General features: G+C 36.2%; 1 protein-coding gene across 1 annotated transcript in view; it reads right to left on the bottom strand.

Moving 5' to 3' along the window:
• Nucleotides 1–15,364, bottom strand: part of LOC138709270 (nose resistant to fluoxetine protein 6-like) — a 135,136-nt gene that overhangs the window by 36,665 nt on the left and 83,107 nt on the right. Inside the window, exons 3-5 of the mRNA XM_069839928.1 lie at nucleotides 12,713–12,870; nucleotides 3,085–3,209; nucleotides 1,428–1,595 (exon numbers count right to left, since the gene is read on the bottom strand). Coding sequence (XP_069696029.1) covers nucleotides 1,428–1,595; nucleotides 3,085–3,209; nucleotides 12,713–12,870 — 451 coding nt within the window. The remainder of the gene's footprint in view (nucleotides 1–1,427; nucleotides 1,596–3,084; nucleotides 3,210–12,712; nucleotides 12,871–15,364) is intronic.

Below are 15,364 nucleotides of genomic sequence, written 5' to 3'. Positions count from 1 at the left end.
AAATGAAAAATGAGGTAGGCTACCGTATTCAAGCAAACTGTTCAGTTTCTCAGGCTGACTTCTGAAATAATGGACTCGAATGATGATGATAATAATAGCAATAATAATAGTAATACTAATAATAATAATAATAATAATAATAATAATGATAACGGTATCTATATCTTTCGACGTTTCCTATTTCACAAGAAGTATAATTTAATTTTGTCTTTGGAATGCGATCTTCTCATGTCCCGCAATGAGTCAATGGGGCGTATTTTCGACTACAAAATAAGTGAACTATAGAATTGAAGGTTTATCCCTCACACAGAAATTGGGTGTGTGTCCCTTGTATTGGTCCTGTGAGAATTCTGCTTCTTATGAATATGTGTCTTTGGTTCCAAATTCTCACAAGAGTGACCGGTGAACAAGCCAAAAATAAACCTCGGACTGATAATGATATCCATATTGAAGTCTTCGTTCATTAGACTTTATTGCTAGCTTCAGTTGGTATAACGGGGTACTAAATTTGTTGTGCAAGGTGAATGGGAATTGATTGACAAAGTTATGGCAGTTTTTTCTCTCTAAGAAATGGAATGAGAATATTAAAAATTGGTTTTTCTCTGAGAGACACTTTCTCTTTAAATAAATAAATTAATTAACTAATTAAAATAAATATTAGTTCGTAACGCGTTCTGAATAGCTTACTGGATCAAACCTTTTGTTGACTCAATTAGGTAATTATTTTAATTTAAAATCTGCATTATATTTATATTTGTTCAAATTCACGCTTGGTAGAATATTTTTTTATTCTAAGTTGTTTTTGTAATAGTTGTTATAATTTGTTTTTATGCGTCATAATAGCAGATAGTGCTTTTCGATAGTGTTGAACAGCAACCTCGTAGCTTGTGTAAAAATATTCAATTTTATAGGAGAGCGAAAAAAAAAACATTTTAATATCTTGATCACAAACAAATATCTGACATAAGAGGGTATTTAAATATCATCTTCTGAAGTTGTGTCCATGCCTTGACATTAGATGTGTTAGCACAAGATTCGAAAATACTTTTTAATGGGGATAAAGTGAAATCTCATTTTGTTCATTTTTTACATACGAAGTTTGAATTCTTTTTGGACAACCTGTATTAGAATAAAACGCTAATACTTCAGTAAAAATTAGGCACATTTAAAGTTCTTCTTAAAATAAAGATTAAATTAATCCCCAACAGAATGCTGAAAGACGATGCATCAACACCCATTAGTCTACATGAGCAAGTATTAAAATTAAAGCTGGTGGTTCTTTTTAACAATTTTATGCCCTTCCTACCAATAAATATGAAAGCATTTGTGACTCTCAAAAATGAAAGGGTAGGCCCTCATAATACATTAGAATATACGTGAGCATATGGGTGAAACGTTTAATTTGGCAATCCTTTGTCGTGACTGACCGGCAATGGCGAACACTTGAAGATATGTGTGGACGAGGATGACCCAAGCCAAACTGAGGAATCGGAGACCATGCACTGACGTCAGCGAGTCCTCTGCCGTGTCACAGTTGAGGATCTTCCGCCCGTTCCTCACCGCAGAGAAGGCCAGCAGCATCTGCGACAGCAATCCTGGAAAGCAGTTCATTTCTGAAGTCAAAATAAATTTGTTATTATAACCCTAACCACTCTACTATTATGTAGTCCAACATGAACATTACGCATGTGCCGCCGTTTCATTAGATATTAACAATTTATAAGAAATTGTTGGATCATTTTAATTAATCAGTGTTACAAAAAAACAGACCAAGTATAAAATATAGTTAAAATGTTGTATTAATGTTAGAATTTTTAAAATTCTCTTATATTATAATGAAAAGGATTATTAAAAAGCCAATTATATTATGGCGCCATTTAGAATATTCTGGTTGCCTCGGGAGCGTGCGCGCGCATCCAGCGAGAAGGAAGGCACGGGGAAACTGAACTCGAGCTTCGGTAGGCGCTGTAGCGCGGCACGGAGCGAGGGGAAAGAAAACTACGGGAATTCGTATTAAATTTAAGACTATTCACCCGAAACCATGTGATAGCATCATTAAGGAAATTAGTCACATAGAACTGGACACCATCTATATCTTAGACGATTTCATTAAATCCAACTCGATTCCATTAATACCATAACATTGCAATGTAGTAATAGGTATATCAAGCGAAACACAATCGAAGACTTTGGAAAGATCACATAAGCCAGTTAAAGTATTACTACGACCCTCAAACTGGGAAATTACCATAACACGAGTTTGTGTACTGCATCGAGAGCGGAGAGGCTCTTTCTAAACCCAAACTGAGATCTATTAAATAGATTATTATTGTAAAAAAAGTCTGTTAATTGTACATTCATTATGGATAACTAATTTTCAAAATTAGCTGGTTTTTCCCTTTTTGTAGTTGAAACTTTTTTTTTTTTTTACAAATTTAAGCGAATATATGAAATTTCGTCTTAATAGACATCGATTTATGAACTAAATTAATTGGTTAACTATAATAAAAACTACATCTTTTACCAAATTCATAAGCATATCCATGTAGAGTTTGATTTTTAATACATCTTCACAAGAAACCAACTCCCACCTAAATGAATACTAAGGAGAAAATAATTTTGTAGAGGATATTAGCCTTGTGAACGCAATGTTGGACAGATTTACGTAACTCAGTCATTAAGAGAGCTAATGAAATAGTGATTAAAATCTTCAGCCTTTAGTCCATAATCTTGTTTAACAACTTTCTTATTTCTGTTAGAATTAATAATTTGCCGAACTGCTTTGCCTTTATTAGATGCATTACAGTTGAATTTCGCTTGCCTCATGATAAATCTTCGCTGTGGATGCGGACGTCACTGAGAGTTATCCTGGTAATACCACAGTCACGAGCTCAATACGTAGTAAATATGCATCCATAGATAGTTGCTAACCACTAGGATCGCTACTAACGCCTCATTACAGACAATGCGAAATAGTATCTGCACAGTCTATTGTTCCTAGTACCCTCATAAACTCAAGCTTCGTGGCTGTATATACTAGACTGTGGTAATACTCAGGCTGCTGTAACGATTGTTGGTTCTCACCTGGAGAAGATTTCTGCTTGTGTTGTACGTCGATCGTTTGATCACTTCCGCTTTCGCCACGATATAGCAGCAACTCATAACACGATCCGGCCGCTATCAGCACGCTGATCACTATCAGCACACCCCTGTAAAATGGAAATGTGCTCAAAACTCAATTTTCAAACATTTAACATAGCTTACTATAGTTTAATATAAAAACGAACTAACACTGAAGTTTAATATGTATTCTTCGTCCACTCTTTCTTTCCCTTCTTTGTTTATTTCTTCCGTTTTGTTTTTCCTTTGTCATTCTTTCTCTCCTTATTTCGCTTGGCTTAGCGAAGGCTGGACACGGATGGGAGCTACTATTTGGGCCATTGTACGTCCTATCTCTGATCACATATAACAGATTGATCACCCTAATGCACTTTCAAGACAACTTTTATCAATTTCACTATGCTGCCATCTAGCGACTGTGAAAGAAGTCACGTTAAAATCTGATGGAATTGCATGGAGTAATAAGTTACAGTTCTACTTCCATCTAGCGGTCGTTAACAAAAAATTCATTTTCGACAGCGAAAATTCTAGTAGTTGTTCTCTTTTATATGTTGGCATTTTATAACATGGGAATGGCCAATTTGATAAACAGAGTATAACTAAATTACTTTCTCAAAATTTGGAGTGATGTAGAGGGTGCTATGGTGAAGATTTTTCACCCAGGAACCCATGTTCAGAAATGTATTTAAGAAAAATTCGTAGCTCTTTAAGTAAATAAATACAGGGACATCATTTTATTTTTACTAACATTTTTAATATTAACCTGTCTATACCTTTAGAGAACCAGAAACACCGCTTGCTCCCCCCTCCAAGACTGGAGTTCGATGATACTGGCGTAAAACACAAATCACTTTACTAGGTATAGGAAGGAAGAAAAGTAGTTCATCCATTTACGTAAACTAGGAAATATCGCGATTTTGAGTTTGATAATTTTCATTAGGTTTTTCTTTAATCAAAGTACAGTACTGTATTAAGAATAAGTGTTTACTCACGAAGTGAGTTATCCATGCGAACGTATTCATTATGCGGTGTATATTATACTGTCTACAGCACATTAGCGTACAATATAGAGCAAGAAGTTAAATTGAAAAATAATCATAATATGAATATTTAAACACAATTTTGAAAATGGTGGCCGTTCATTTCGATACAGGCTTCAGTTCTTTTGTGCATATTATCGCACTATAGACTATTGCATCTAATTCCAATTGCCACTTTCGTCCTTCGTACTAGTAACTCATATTGAAATAATTCTATACCTACTCTACGTACTGTTAATTCAATCTTCACTTCTGCCCGACCCGAAAATATAAAATTACTCAGACATGCTATCTACTGTCCATCCAAGTGGTTATGCCGCATGATTGTAGAAAGGGAGGAAATCACGTGACAGTTTAATTACTTAACGAGTCCCTTTTATTTAAGTTAAATTAAACAGCTGTATAATATTACGTAAACGCCCAATTCCTAAGAGAAATTAATGTTTTCAGAAAAGAGCTAAGACAGCCCAGCTTTTACAGAGGGGCGAACAGAAGCAGGTGGGGGAAATCGGGATGCGACGTAGGCAAACGGACAGTACCTGTGCGAAAATATGATTCAATATTGAAAGCTCTTTCGTCACTGGAAAACGCGAACATATTTCTGGAACGTACTATACTCAGTAGGCGGCCGGGTAGCTCAGTTGGTAGAGCAGCTGGCTACGGACTGGAAGGTCCGGGGTTCGATCCCAGGTGGTGACAGGATTTTTTCTCGTTGCCAAACTTTCAGAACGGCCCCGAGGTTCACTCAGCCTCCTATCAAATTGAGTACCGGGTCTTTCCCGGGGGTAAAAGGCGGTCAGAGCGTGGTGCCGACCACACCACCTCATTCTAGTGCCGAGGTCATGGAAAGCATGGGGCTCTACCTCCATGCCCCCCAAGTGCCTTCATGGCATGTTACGGGGATACCTTTACCTTACCTTTTACTATACTCAGTAACTCAGTACTGCTTACTATCTGCTGTCTTGGCTCTGTGTGGAGTTGGAACTTCATTAGTAGAAGGGGTGGGAGTGAAGTACATTCAAAAACTCAGGTACAATAAAAATTGAAGTAAAAATAAAATGATGTCCCTGTATAATATGTGTACACTGAAAGAAAACAGCACCAAGTGCAGGAGATATTATAAATATCTTCATTTCCTAAAATACTCGCTACACAGTCGAATCACAGCTCATAACAGAAACACAACGGATAACACTTCTTTGCCAAAGCACTCTCACGTTTGTCAGACGAATTACTAAGGTGCTACAATTCAAAATTAAATTTTTGGCCATTTTAAAAGACTAGCCGTATTACCCTACTCTCTGAAGATATCTGTGAGATATGAGAGCCAAGCGAACGAAATGCGATGGCATCGTCGTCCTGCTACCACATATTAGCGCGCAATTGCAAGAATATTTATTGTAAATGTGAAAGTCTATAAAATTCTTAAAACTACACTAATGTTTTATTTAGCCTCTGACTACGTAGAACGATCGCCATCACAAAAACAGGAAAAACATCTTACAGTGCTGTAGTTACTACAATTCTCGTTACCGGTCATAAGTTCCTTGGTGAAAAATCTTCACAATATCACCCTCTACACTCCCTCAAATTTTTAAAAAGTCATTCTGTTACATTCTGTATATGTGATCAGGGGTCCTATATATGCGGTGATTGTCCGACAGGTGGCCTGGGTGGAATTCGTGAATCCAACGCTGACAGGTGGGCCATCCTGACTCAACTCCTGATAGTCAGATCCCATTTCGTGGACGAGTAGCCTGATAAGCCCTAGAGAGCCCGAAGAACAAAGCCATTCCTAATCAGCTGACGGCGACGCTGACTGGTGGTCATCCTGCCTTAACCCCTGAGATAGCCAGGTCCTATCTGCACATGTGATGCCTGATAAGCCTCAGGAGCCCTAAGCCCTTTTCGTATCAGCAATGGAAACCCATACTACCACAACCTATTTTTACTATTGCAGATGATAGATGAAATTAGGGGGAGGTGAAGAGTGTTGGTACAATGATAGAGATAAACGAGAGTATCTCTAGAAAAAAACCCTCTGCAACGTCTGTTTTATCCATCAAATTCTATTACGGCCGAGGATCGTACCTGGGCAGCATGTATGGAAAACCAGAGCGCTAGCACTTGAGCCACGGACGCGGCTGACTTTCTTATTTACTCGTTCTCTTACTTCTTTCTCTTCACTTTCTTATTCTTTCTTCAGTCTATTCCATCTTTCTTTATTTTATTTTCCCTTCTTTCCGCCTCTCTCCTCTCTTTTCATTCGTTCTCCTTTCCGTTCCTTCGTTCATTCGTTATTTGTTTCATCAATCTGCGTTTCTTTTTTGTTTCTTCTTTCCGTTGTCATATTACTTTTCTTCTGTCTTGCAGTCGGCTTTCTTTTGTTTATTTATTCGTTTATTTATTTACTTATTTACTTATTCATTCATTCAATTTATTTATTTATTCATGAATTTATTTATTCATTCATTCTTTTCATTTCACTACACATCTTGATTACACAACTTTTAACACTATATCACTTCGGAATATGTATTATGTCTTTATCGTGTTAAATTTTACCGTACCTGGTTAACATGTTTCGGCCTGCTATTTGCCTTCTTCAGAACTGGTTCCAATAGCCAATAGCAGGCCGAAACATGTTAACCAGATACGGTAAAATTTAACACGAGAAAGGCATATAATACAGATTCATTCATTCCCTTATTCATTTATCTATTTATTTATGTATTTATTTATTTATCTATTTATTTATGTATTTATTTATTCATTCATTAATTCATTCATTCATTCATTCATTCATTCATATCTTATGTCGGCTATGGGTGAAGTCAAGCTCATATTTGTTTTTTCTTTCTGTCATTCTTTACCTTGAAACTTCTTTTCTTAATTAGGCCTACTTTCTTCTTTCATTATTCTTTTTTTTCCCATCTCTCTGATTCCCGTTTTCTTCCTACATCTTCCTTTCTCCTGTTTTTTCTGTTTTTTCTTTCTTTCATTCTATTTGTTATCTTCCTTTCTTACTTTCTTTTTATTTTCACTCCCTGTTTCTTTCTTTCTTTTTTTTTTCTACGTCCATTTCCGGTTTACCTTTTTTTCCTGTGCAGGATGTTGTTGGCGCTTCTACCTAATTTCACTCAATTTTTCGTTAATACATTCATAGTCTTTTTTGCTTTCCTTCTCTCTCATTGCATTCTTCTTTGCATTTCTTTACATCTTATTTTTCCTTTTTATCCCTCACTTCATATATTCTTTTCCCTACTTCCCATCTGTTTTTCTTTCCTTTCCTTCCTGTTTTCGTAAACCTTTGCCCTTCTAACTAATTTCAAGGAAAAATTGTTCCGGGGCCGAGTATCGATCCCGGGACCCTTCGCTTAGCGCACGAATGCTCTTCCGACTGAGCTACCTCAGGAACTACACACGACGCCGTCACAATTGGGTCCCGGGTCTATACCCGGCCTCGGAACCATTTTTCCTTGAAATTATTCAAACCTGCTTTACAGGGAGCTACTACTTGAAAGCCAGATTTGCCTTGCCCTTCTGTTCCTAATTATTCCCCATGACCCTCATTACGTCATGCTCTGTAGTTTCCTCTTCCACGTAATTCCCTGCCCCAGGTTGTGCAATGCTCCCGCTGGAAAGGCGGAAGAGCTCGAATCACAAACCGCTGTGATCGCTTGAATAATCGCAGCCACCAATAAAGAAAACGGTCAACCGTTCCAACCTGAGGCGCAGGACAACTCGTATAACATGAATACCTTGATTTACACACCACAAAATACATCAAAGTTAGTTAAAACATGGATAAGTAATAAAAAAAGAAGCAAATTTCAATTGTGTCTCTCCACACGGTAGAGTGACTTCAATAAAATTAGGAATTAAGAAATCTCATATATAAGATCTTCAGGGTGAGGTTTCTTTGGAGTACACTAGACTCCATTGCTGAGATCATTACACCTCTCTGAATCCATTATCTTTATAGCCAGAGACCGGAACTTTGGCAGAATGCCTTTTTAAATGTGTTAAATCTATCTTCATTTTGAAAATAAATCTGTGCGAATTATACCTCTGTGATTGAAACGTCAGTTTTATGTTGCCCTTTTCTGCCTTTTTTAATATGAATGCCTAATTTACAAAATAAATGTTTGTTTTTGTCTTTATTTGATTATTTATCTATTATTTATTAATTTATTATTAAAATTGCCTACAGGTATATTTTAATTTATTTCTATAACCTCTATAATGGAAGTGACTTCACCGAATGTATATTATTGTCTTTCAGTCAGTTCATATTCTCTTCGCAACAATGAGTGTTGCCGTTCAAAAATGTATAACAGTAAGCGTTTTAATTATCGCTTGTGTTTACTTCACAAGGCAACAATGAGTGCGGGTCTAACGTTATTTTTAACGGTTATTTTTCTTTCAGTTGTCATTGCGACGTTGTTGTAGCTAGCTAAATATTTCATATCGCAACAAATCAGTACAACCAAACACAAAAATGCACTTTCCAAGGCTACCGGGAAGAAAATTTATTTGCTTCCAACAGTAATTGCAACATCGAGTTGAAAATCTCAATTTGCATTCGACTTATGTAAAGCTTTTCTTGCTGCCGAAATGACTTTGTGGAAAGTGCAAGGTTGTGGGTCTAGTGCAAGGTTTTTGTAATTGCCTTTTATTGCCTATTTTAGCTATTTATGACGCCTTTTTGCCTGCCTATTTTAATGATTCATAATGCCTAAACTTCCGGTCTCTGGTTATCACGAATACTTTAATTTTTTTAACTTTTAGAATAAACGGTTGGATCTAAATCGCTCTGGAGAAAGAACTAAGGAAGAAACTAGTGAAGTGCTTTGTGTGGAGTGTAGCATTGTATGGAGCAGAAACATGGACATTACGACGAAGTGAAGAGAAACGACTAGAAGCATTTGAAATGTGGATGTGGAAAAGGATGGAACGTGTGAAATGGACAGACAGAATAAGAAACGAAGCTATGTTGGAAAGAGTGGGTGAAGAAAAAATGATGCTGAAACTAATCAGAACAGGAAAAGAAATTGGCTGGGTCACTGGCTGAGAAGAAACTGCCTACTGAAGGATGCACTGGAAGGAATGGTGAACAGAAGAAGAGTTATCGGCAGAAGAAGATATCAGATGATAGATGTCATTAAGATATTACATTGATCATATGAGGAGACAAAGAGGAAGGCAGAAAATAGAAAAGACTGGAGAAAGCTGGGTTTGCAGTGAAAGACCTGCCCTTGGACAGAATACTAAACGAATGATGAATATCCTTGTCAACTTATTCGACATTCCAAAACTACTTGCAAGTTCTATCCTCAACTTTGGAAGGGTTGTCTATTCCTTCCCTTAATATTCGTTCTGTGGATAGCGTATGCCAGCCGTGGCGAAAATGTGATCGTGCATCGAGCCACTGTGTAACCTGCAACGTGCACAGCACCTATAGAGGGAGGCGGACACCCGAAGGGGAAGTGAAGCAACCTTCTGACTTATTAACGGATTTTCATTTCCCTTACGTCAAGCACTCAAATATAATTTTATACAATATAAGATTACAAACTAATGTTTACTACGTGTAACGAAGAAAGAAATGAATAAGAAAACATAGGACACATTATCACAACCTAAAATTAATTGTCTGTCAGTTGTGATCTAAATTTGGTTTTTACTATTTTCATTATTCAAAATAATTTTTCACAAACGTAAGTTGTAGCGAACATGGCTTCAACAGAGCAAGCGAAAGAACGAAGCTTCGGATATTAATTTTTTGTCAAAGATTTGAAAAGTTTAACATTTGTCAAGTCCTTACATCTAGCTTTCATTTAACATCATATTGTAAATCTGTGAATTTAAATTGAAGATCTAACCGCATTATTCGTACATCTGCTGAAGAAAGATCGACGTACAGAGATAATAATAATAATAATAATAATAATAATAATAATAATAATATTTATACAACCGTTTTCCTCGTAATACTTGCGAACAAATCATACATTTAATATTCTCATCATATCGGCAGCAAAACAATGCGTCCTCCCATCCTACTTGAAACTTTCGTTTTTGTAGAGGCACATGGTTTCGAGAGAGACATTGCGACGATACGCCACTCGCAGGTCAGAGACAAATGGAACGGAGTTTTACTCCAGTGAGTGAGAGATTGGGGGTTAGGGGAGGTAGGAAGCAAGAGAAATGCATAGCTATCATTGCGAGCCACAATGTGCTCTCGAGTCACATTTTCGCCACGGCTGGCGTATGCACTTCTCATCCATGATTCGATTTCCAGAGTGGGCAATAGAAGAGATCTATCTTTCGTCCACGGGACTGGGTGTTTGTACAGTAGTGGCAAAAAAACCGGACCGACCCTTGTAGCTGATACAAAAGAATGCTGTGCTATGTATTGTGTCAAATTGTGGTAATTTAAATATGGATAGTGAAGCCAGAGGTATGTATTGCTATTTAATGTAAAAATACGCAATTATCTTTGCCGAATAGAGGCAGAAATATAATATTGATGCCAGATGAAAATAAAACTCTCTAAGTTTTTTCGTCTGTAAGTTTGAGGCACTGAAGGAAACAAAAGACGGTAAGAATCGAACAAAAGCAATAAATTTCATTGTTACAATTAATTACACAAGATGATGTGTTTTGTGACTAACAGAATTTGAATCTGTGACTCTGAAATCAGCTACAATGGTCGGTCCGGTTTTTTTGCCACTACTGTACATTATCTCTTATTTATTCTGTGATGTTTCCGCGATGGCCCTGCATTGTGATAACCACATGCTAGTGAGGCCCACATTGCTAGAGGGTCTGCAGTAGTGTTGGTCCAAAGAAACTCTCCCTTACACCGCATTGGGTTGTAAGGCAGGAAAAGGAGGAGGTTAAGTAACAAGTCAAACATGAAGAAGAATATAGGCCTATACTTATTTTGAGCTCCGTCGCTATCTCCGGCTACATTGGATCTTAGTGACTTATTGTGCATAATCTCATTTTTTGTGAATGTGTTTTATATTTTTTCATCAGAGTTCTGTGTTATGTCAGGAGTTGTTTGTTTAGATACATCTGCCAGCTTAGCAGAGAACTTGGTAGGCGAGGCGTGACTGATTAATTTTTCCCGGCGTCCTGTCTTTCAAAAATATGGTTCTTGCATGTGTTGTAAATATGGAATACGGGACCCTTGACTTTACTTCAACCCGAAGGCAGTCATAAGGATTTTTTCCGCTCTCGCACATTAATCATGACTACGAACGGCAATACGACTATAGTATTTACTACATTACATTTATAACGATGTTTCATTGGCTATTGGAATCATCATTCATCATCATCATCATCATCATCATCGTCGTTATGTTTATTAAAATAATTTACTTTAGTTTAAAGTTTAATAAAAATACTCGATTTCACTAAGAACATACTGACTGTCAACTTATGAAATAGGATAAAGGTTGGTAATATTGTGATAGAGTAATATTGTGATAGTTCTTTCTGACAATTTATTATAATTTTGCTGAGCGAGGGAAGAACCGGTTTTGTACAGAAACTTGTCCACGAACATTCCCTTAATACGTTAACGCAAAAAACCGACCTTCATCTCATACAGTAAAATTGTAATAAATTCTCAAAAAGAACTATCACAATATTACCAACCTATACCCTCCGTATCAATATGTGTAGGTTTATTACAGTCAAATTACTTATCAATAGTACACACATTGAACCATTACAATATTACATGAAATGATATATAAAAGTTTTTGACAAACTTTTTCGCCATAATCTTGGCATCTTCAGGTCATATTAAAAGAGAACACAATAACACATGATGAACACTTAAAAATGTTCTGGTTAAAACATTCGTTAAAAGTTTAAAAACTGGTGTGGTAGGCAGTTAGAACATATGCCATTAAATTTTTTTACATGTAGCATGAAATTAACACCATGAAGAACATAGAATAGGCAATTAACACTGTACTAATTGATAAGTGTATAAAGAAGTAGAGTAAACGCATAACAATTTTCAAATTGATAAGTGTACTAATTGATACTGCCAGTATTTGAAGATTGTTATGCTTTTACTCTACTTCTTTTTTACACTTATCAATTAGTACAGTGTTCCCTATTCTATGTTCTTCATGGTGTTAATTTCATGCTACATGTAAAAATTTTTAATGGCATGTGTTCTAACTGCCTACCACATAAGTTTTTAAACTTTTAACGATTGTTTTAACCTGAATATTTTTAAGTATTCATCATGTGTTATTGTGTTCTTTTCTAATATAACCTGAAGATGCCATGGTTATGGCGAAAACGTTTGCCAAAAACTTTTATATACCATTTCATGTAATATTGTAATGGTGTGTACTATTGATAAGTAATTTGACTGTAATAAACCTACACATATTTGATATTTATATTATACTTATCGCACCCAACATGCCTTTAAATTTACCCTACTTGCTTAAATCTAACTTAAATTTATTCCCATGCTATAGCTTCCCGTTTTAGGCAGGTTTCTGCTTATAACTCACCCTAGAATATGTAGTTTAATATCTGAAAGAACACTGTATTCCCCAGGAACAGGTCGTACTCTGATCACTTGCAGCGCGTTGCCTGGCTGCAGTAGTGCCGTTATATCCTTTGATCTGCAGGATCGGGGTAGACATAGTCCCAGGAATACCAGGCGATTCTGGAAAAGAAGTTTTCAGGGTGGATTAAACTATATTATTATTATTTGAGACTGAACTAAGCTTATATTTCAGGCGAGGGTTGTAATTTCCCCTTACCTCTTGTACACCTCTATACGCTTAACAGTTTTATCCAATGGCGAGTACTTCGCGTCATTCACCCCAGCGTCCCCATCTATGACCGACGCGCCGAAGTTATAGTTGTTTTTGCCGCCTATCTGACATTGTGTTAACCTAATTTTGCTCCATCCACAAGTTCCAAGACCTTATTCAACAATGCTAGGATTTAATACTTCTCTTTTGTCGAAGAAGAAAAGACAGGAAAAGCAAAAAGAGAAGATACTAGATAGAACAGTGGAGACTGAAGATCAAGCTTGTCCTATAATATTAAACTGTTAAATTTATTTAGAATTAAGTCTATTTTTGTATTATATTGTATGTTATGTCATTTTTCTTGTGTACTGACGACGCCATGAATGCTTGTAATTCTATTCGGCTAATAAAGATCTAATCTAATCTAATCTAATCTAATCTAATATGTTCTGATTCAACCATGATCAACTCTGCATTTTCACAGCCTTTGCATTCTGCAGACATGTAGGAAAACAAAGATATCTGCTTAAGCCAATACAGAGTAGCCCAAAAATATTTATACACTGTTTGTTCATCAACAACTTTGGAACAAATTGAGATAAAATTCTCATTTTCGGGGAAATTGAAGCTTAATGTTGTTAGTTGGCAGTGACCAGATGAGCGCGCAGGTGTATGTGAAAACAAAATGGCAGATGCAAAGTTGTCGTTCGAACAACGAAAGGTGATTTTGAAGTGGTATTTTAAGTTTGAAAACATTAGCAAGGTACAGCAACAATGGCGGAATGAGTTTTAAACAATGCTGCCGACACGTCTGAATCAATTATTGGAACATGTAACACAATGAAAGCAAAAACATACATCACGGTTATTCTCAAGCTGATTTTAATGAACTAACAAAACAAAAATTTAGGCCTATGTGTATTTTCAGAGGTACGATGTAAACGCGCACACTACTGATTATGTTAAGGCAGTGGTTTCCAATCTTTTTTGACTGACGACACGCTTTACTGAACGCCAACGATATCGCGACACACTTATTTGCTTTATTAATGATAACAACCAGTGATTTTATTCTGGAGAAAAAGGTGGTGCAATTCTGTGTAGAATATTTTTTAGCGGACGGAGAGATAATTACTGTTCAATGCACGGGAATTTTGTCGTTTTTAACCTCCTTTTTTCAACTAAGTCTTTCAAGGTCTAAGTGGAATCTAAAGAAAAATTAGTATATTAAAAACATAGTTATTCACACATATTTGGGTTCCATGATGAAAAATGCAACAAAAAGGTGTCGGAACTTTGTAACGCATTTAGGTGTTCTGCTATTAACTTCTTCAGATATTCTTTTTCATTTTCAGCAAGTCGATTTCCAAAACTCTCAACTAAAGAAAAGGGCAATAATTTGCCTGCCATAACTGAAGACTCCCAAAACTTGAAGGGTGCTATTCATAGACATTTCGCAGCACGCGCTACGAGCGTACTAAGCTAGCCCCTGCTATCCACTGGTTACTTGTACAGAATTCAAATCATATCTTATCGCTAACACTGGTTTATTAATTCGAAAAACGCTGATTATCCACGGGAAACCAGCGCTAAAAATGTCTATGAATACGGCCCCAAATTTTAAAAAAATCCTTGAATTTTGTTTGTGGCTAAAATAATAGTTTGTTTTGTGTTGCATTCTTGTATTTAAAAAGTTCAGTCTCTCGACGCACACCAAAAATTATCTTCCAAAAGTTTAGCATATACTCTGGCTTTTCGTCCTCAAAAAAGAATAATAAGAAGAAGCTCGTCTTGAAGCTCTACCACTCGTATCATTGATGTACCTCTAGACAGTTACATGAGAATGATTACTTTCTAAATGCTTCCTTAGTTTATTTGACACCGTCGACTAATTTGATAAAACATTTCCGCATTTGAGACACTCGGGATTTTATTTATTGTTCATCTCCACGCCATGTAAAACCATATTGGAAGTAGTTATCGCTTTATACTTACGAAACGCAGTACAATTTTGTGAACTTTAAGGGAATTTTCGCACACATAATTTGAATTAGCACTGCTGTTATCCAACCCAGAACTTGATTCAGATTATCTTTTTCTAATTAAAAATTTGTCCATGATAAAATGTAAATAAAGCATTTTTGATAAAATAGTCGCACTATCACCGCTCACACATATTTACTGAAACTGACCAATGTGTGCTGACGATTCCAAACTCTGTTTATTACTAAGTGGGAAGAGTAAACGAATTACTAAGCATTGCTGTAGTGTTCACTTTCATTCGAATTATCGCCAGGCAGAAAAATGAAACTGAGCGTTATTGCAGGTGTTTCATTCGTAAAGTCTTTCTCAAAATAAAATTTACCATATCATAGAGTTCATTGTAAATAAAAAATGCGTTTT

This window comes from Periplaneta americana, chromosome 11 (genome assembly GCF_040183065.1).
Source record: "Periplaneta americana isolate PAMFEO1 chromosome 11, P.americana_PAMFEO1_priV1, whole genome shotgun sequence".
NCBI classification, from domain to species: Eukaryota; Metazoa; Arthropoda; class Insecta; order Blattodea; family Blattidae; genus Periplaneta; species Periplaneta americana.
The sequence above is the reverse complement of the archived record's forward strand: the minus strand, read 5'-3'. Positions and strand labels throughout refer to the sequence as shown.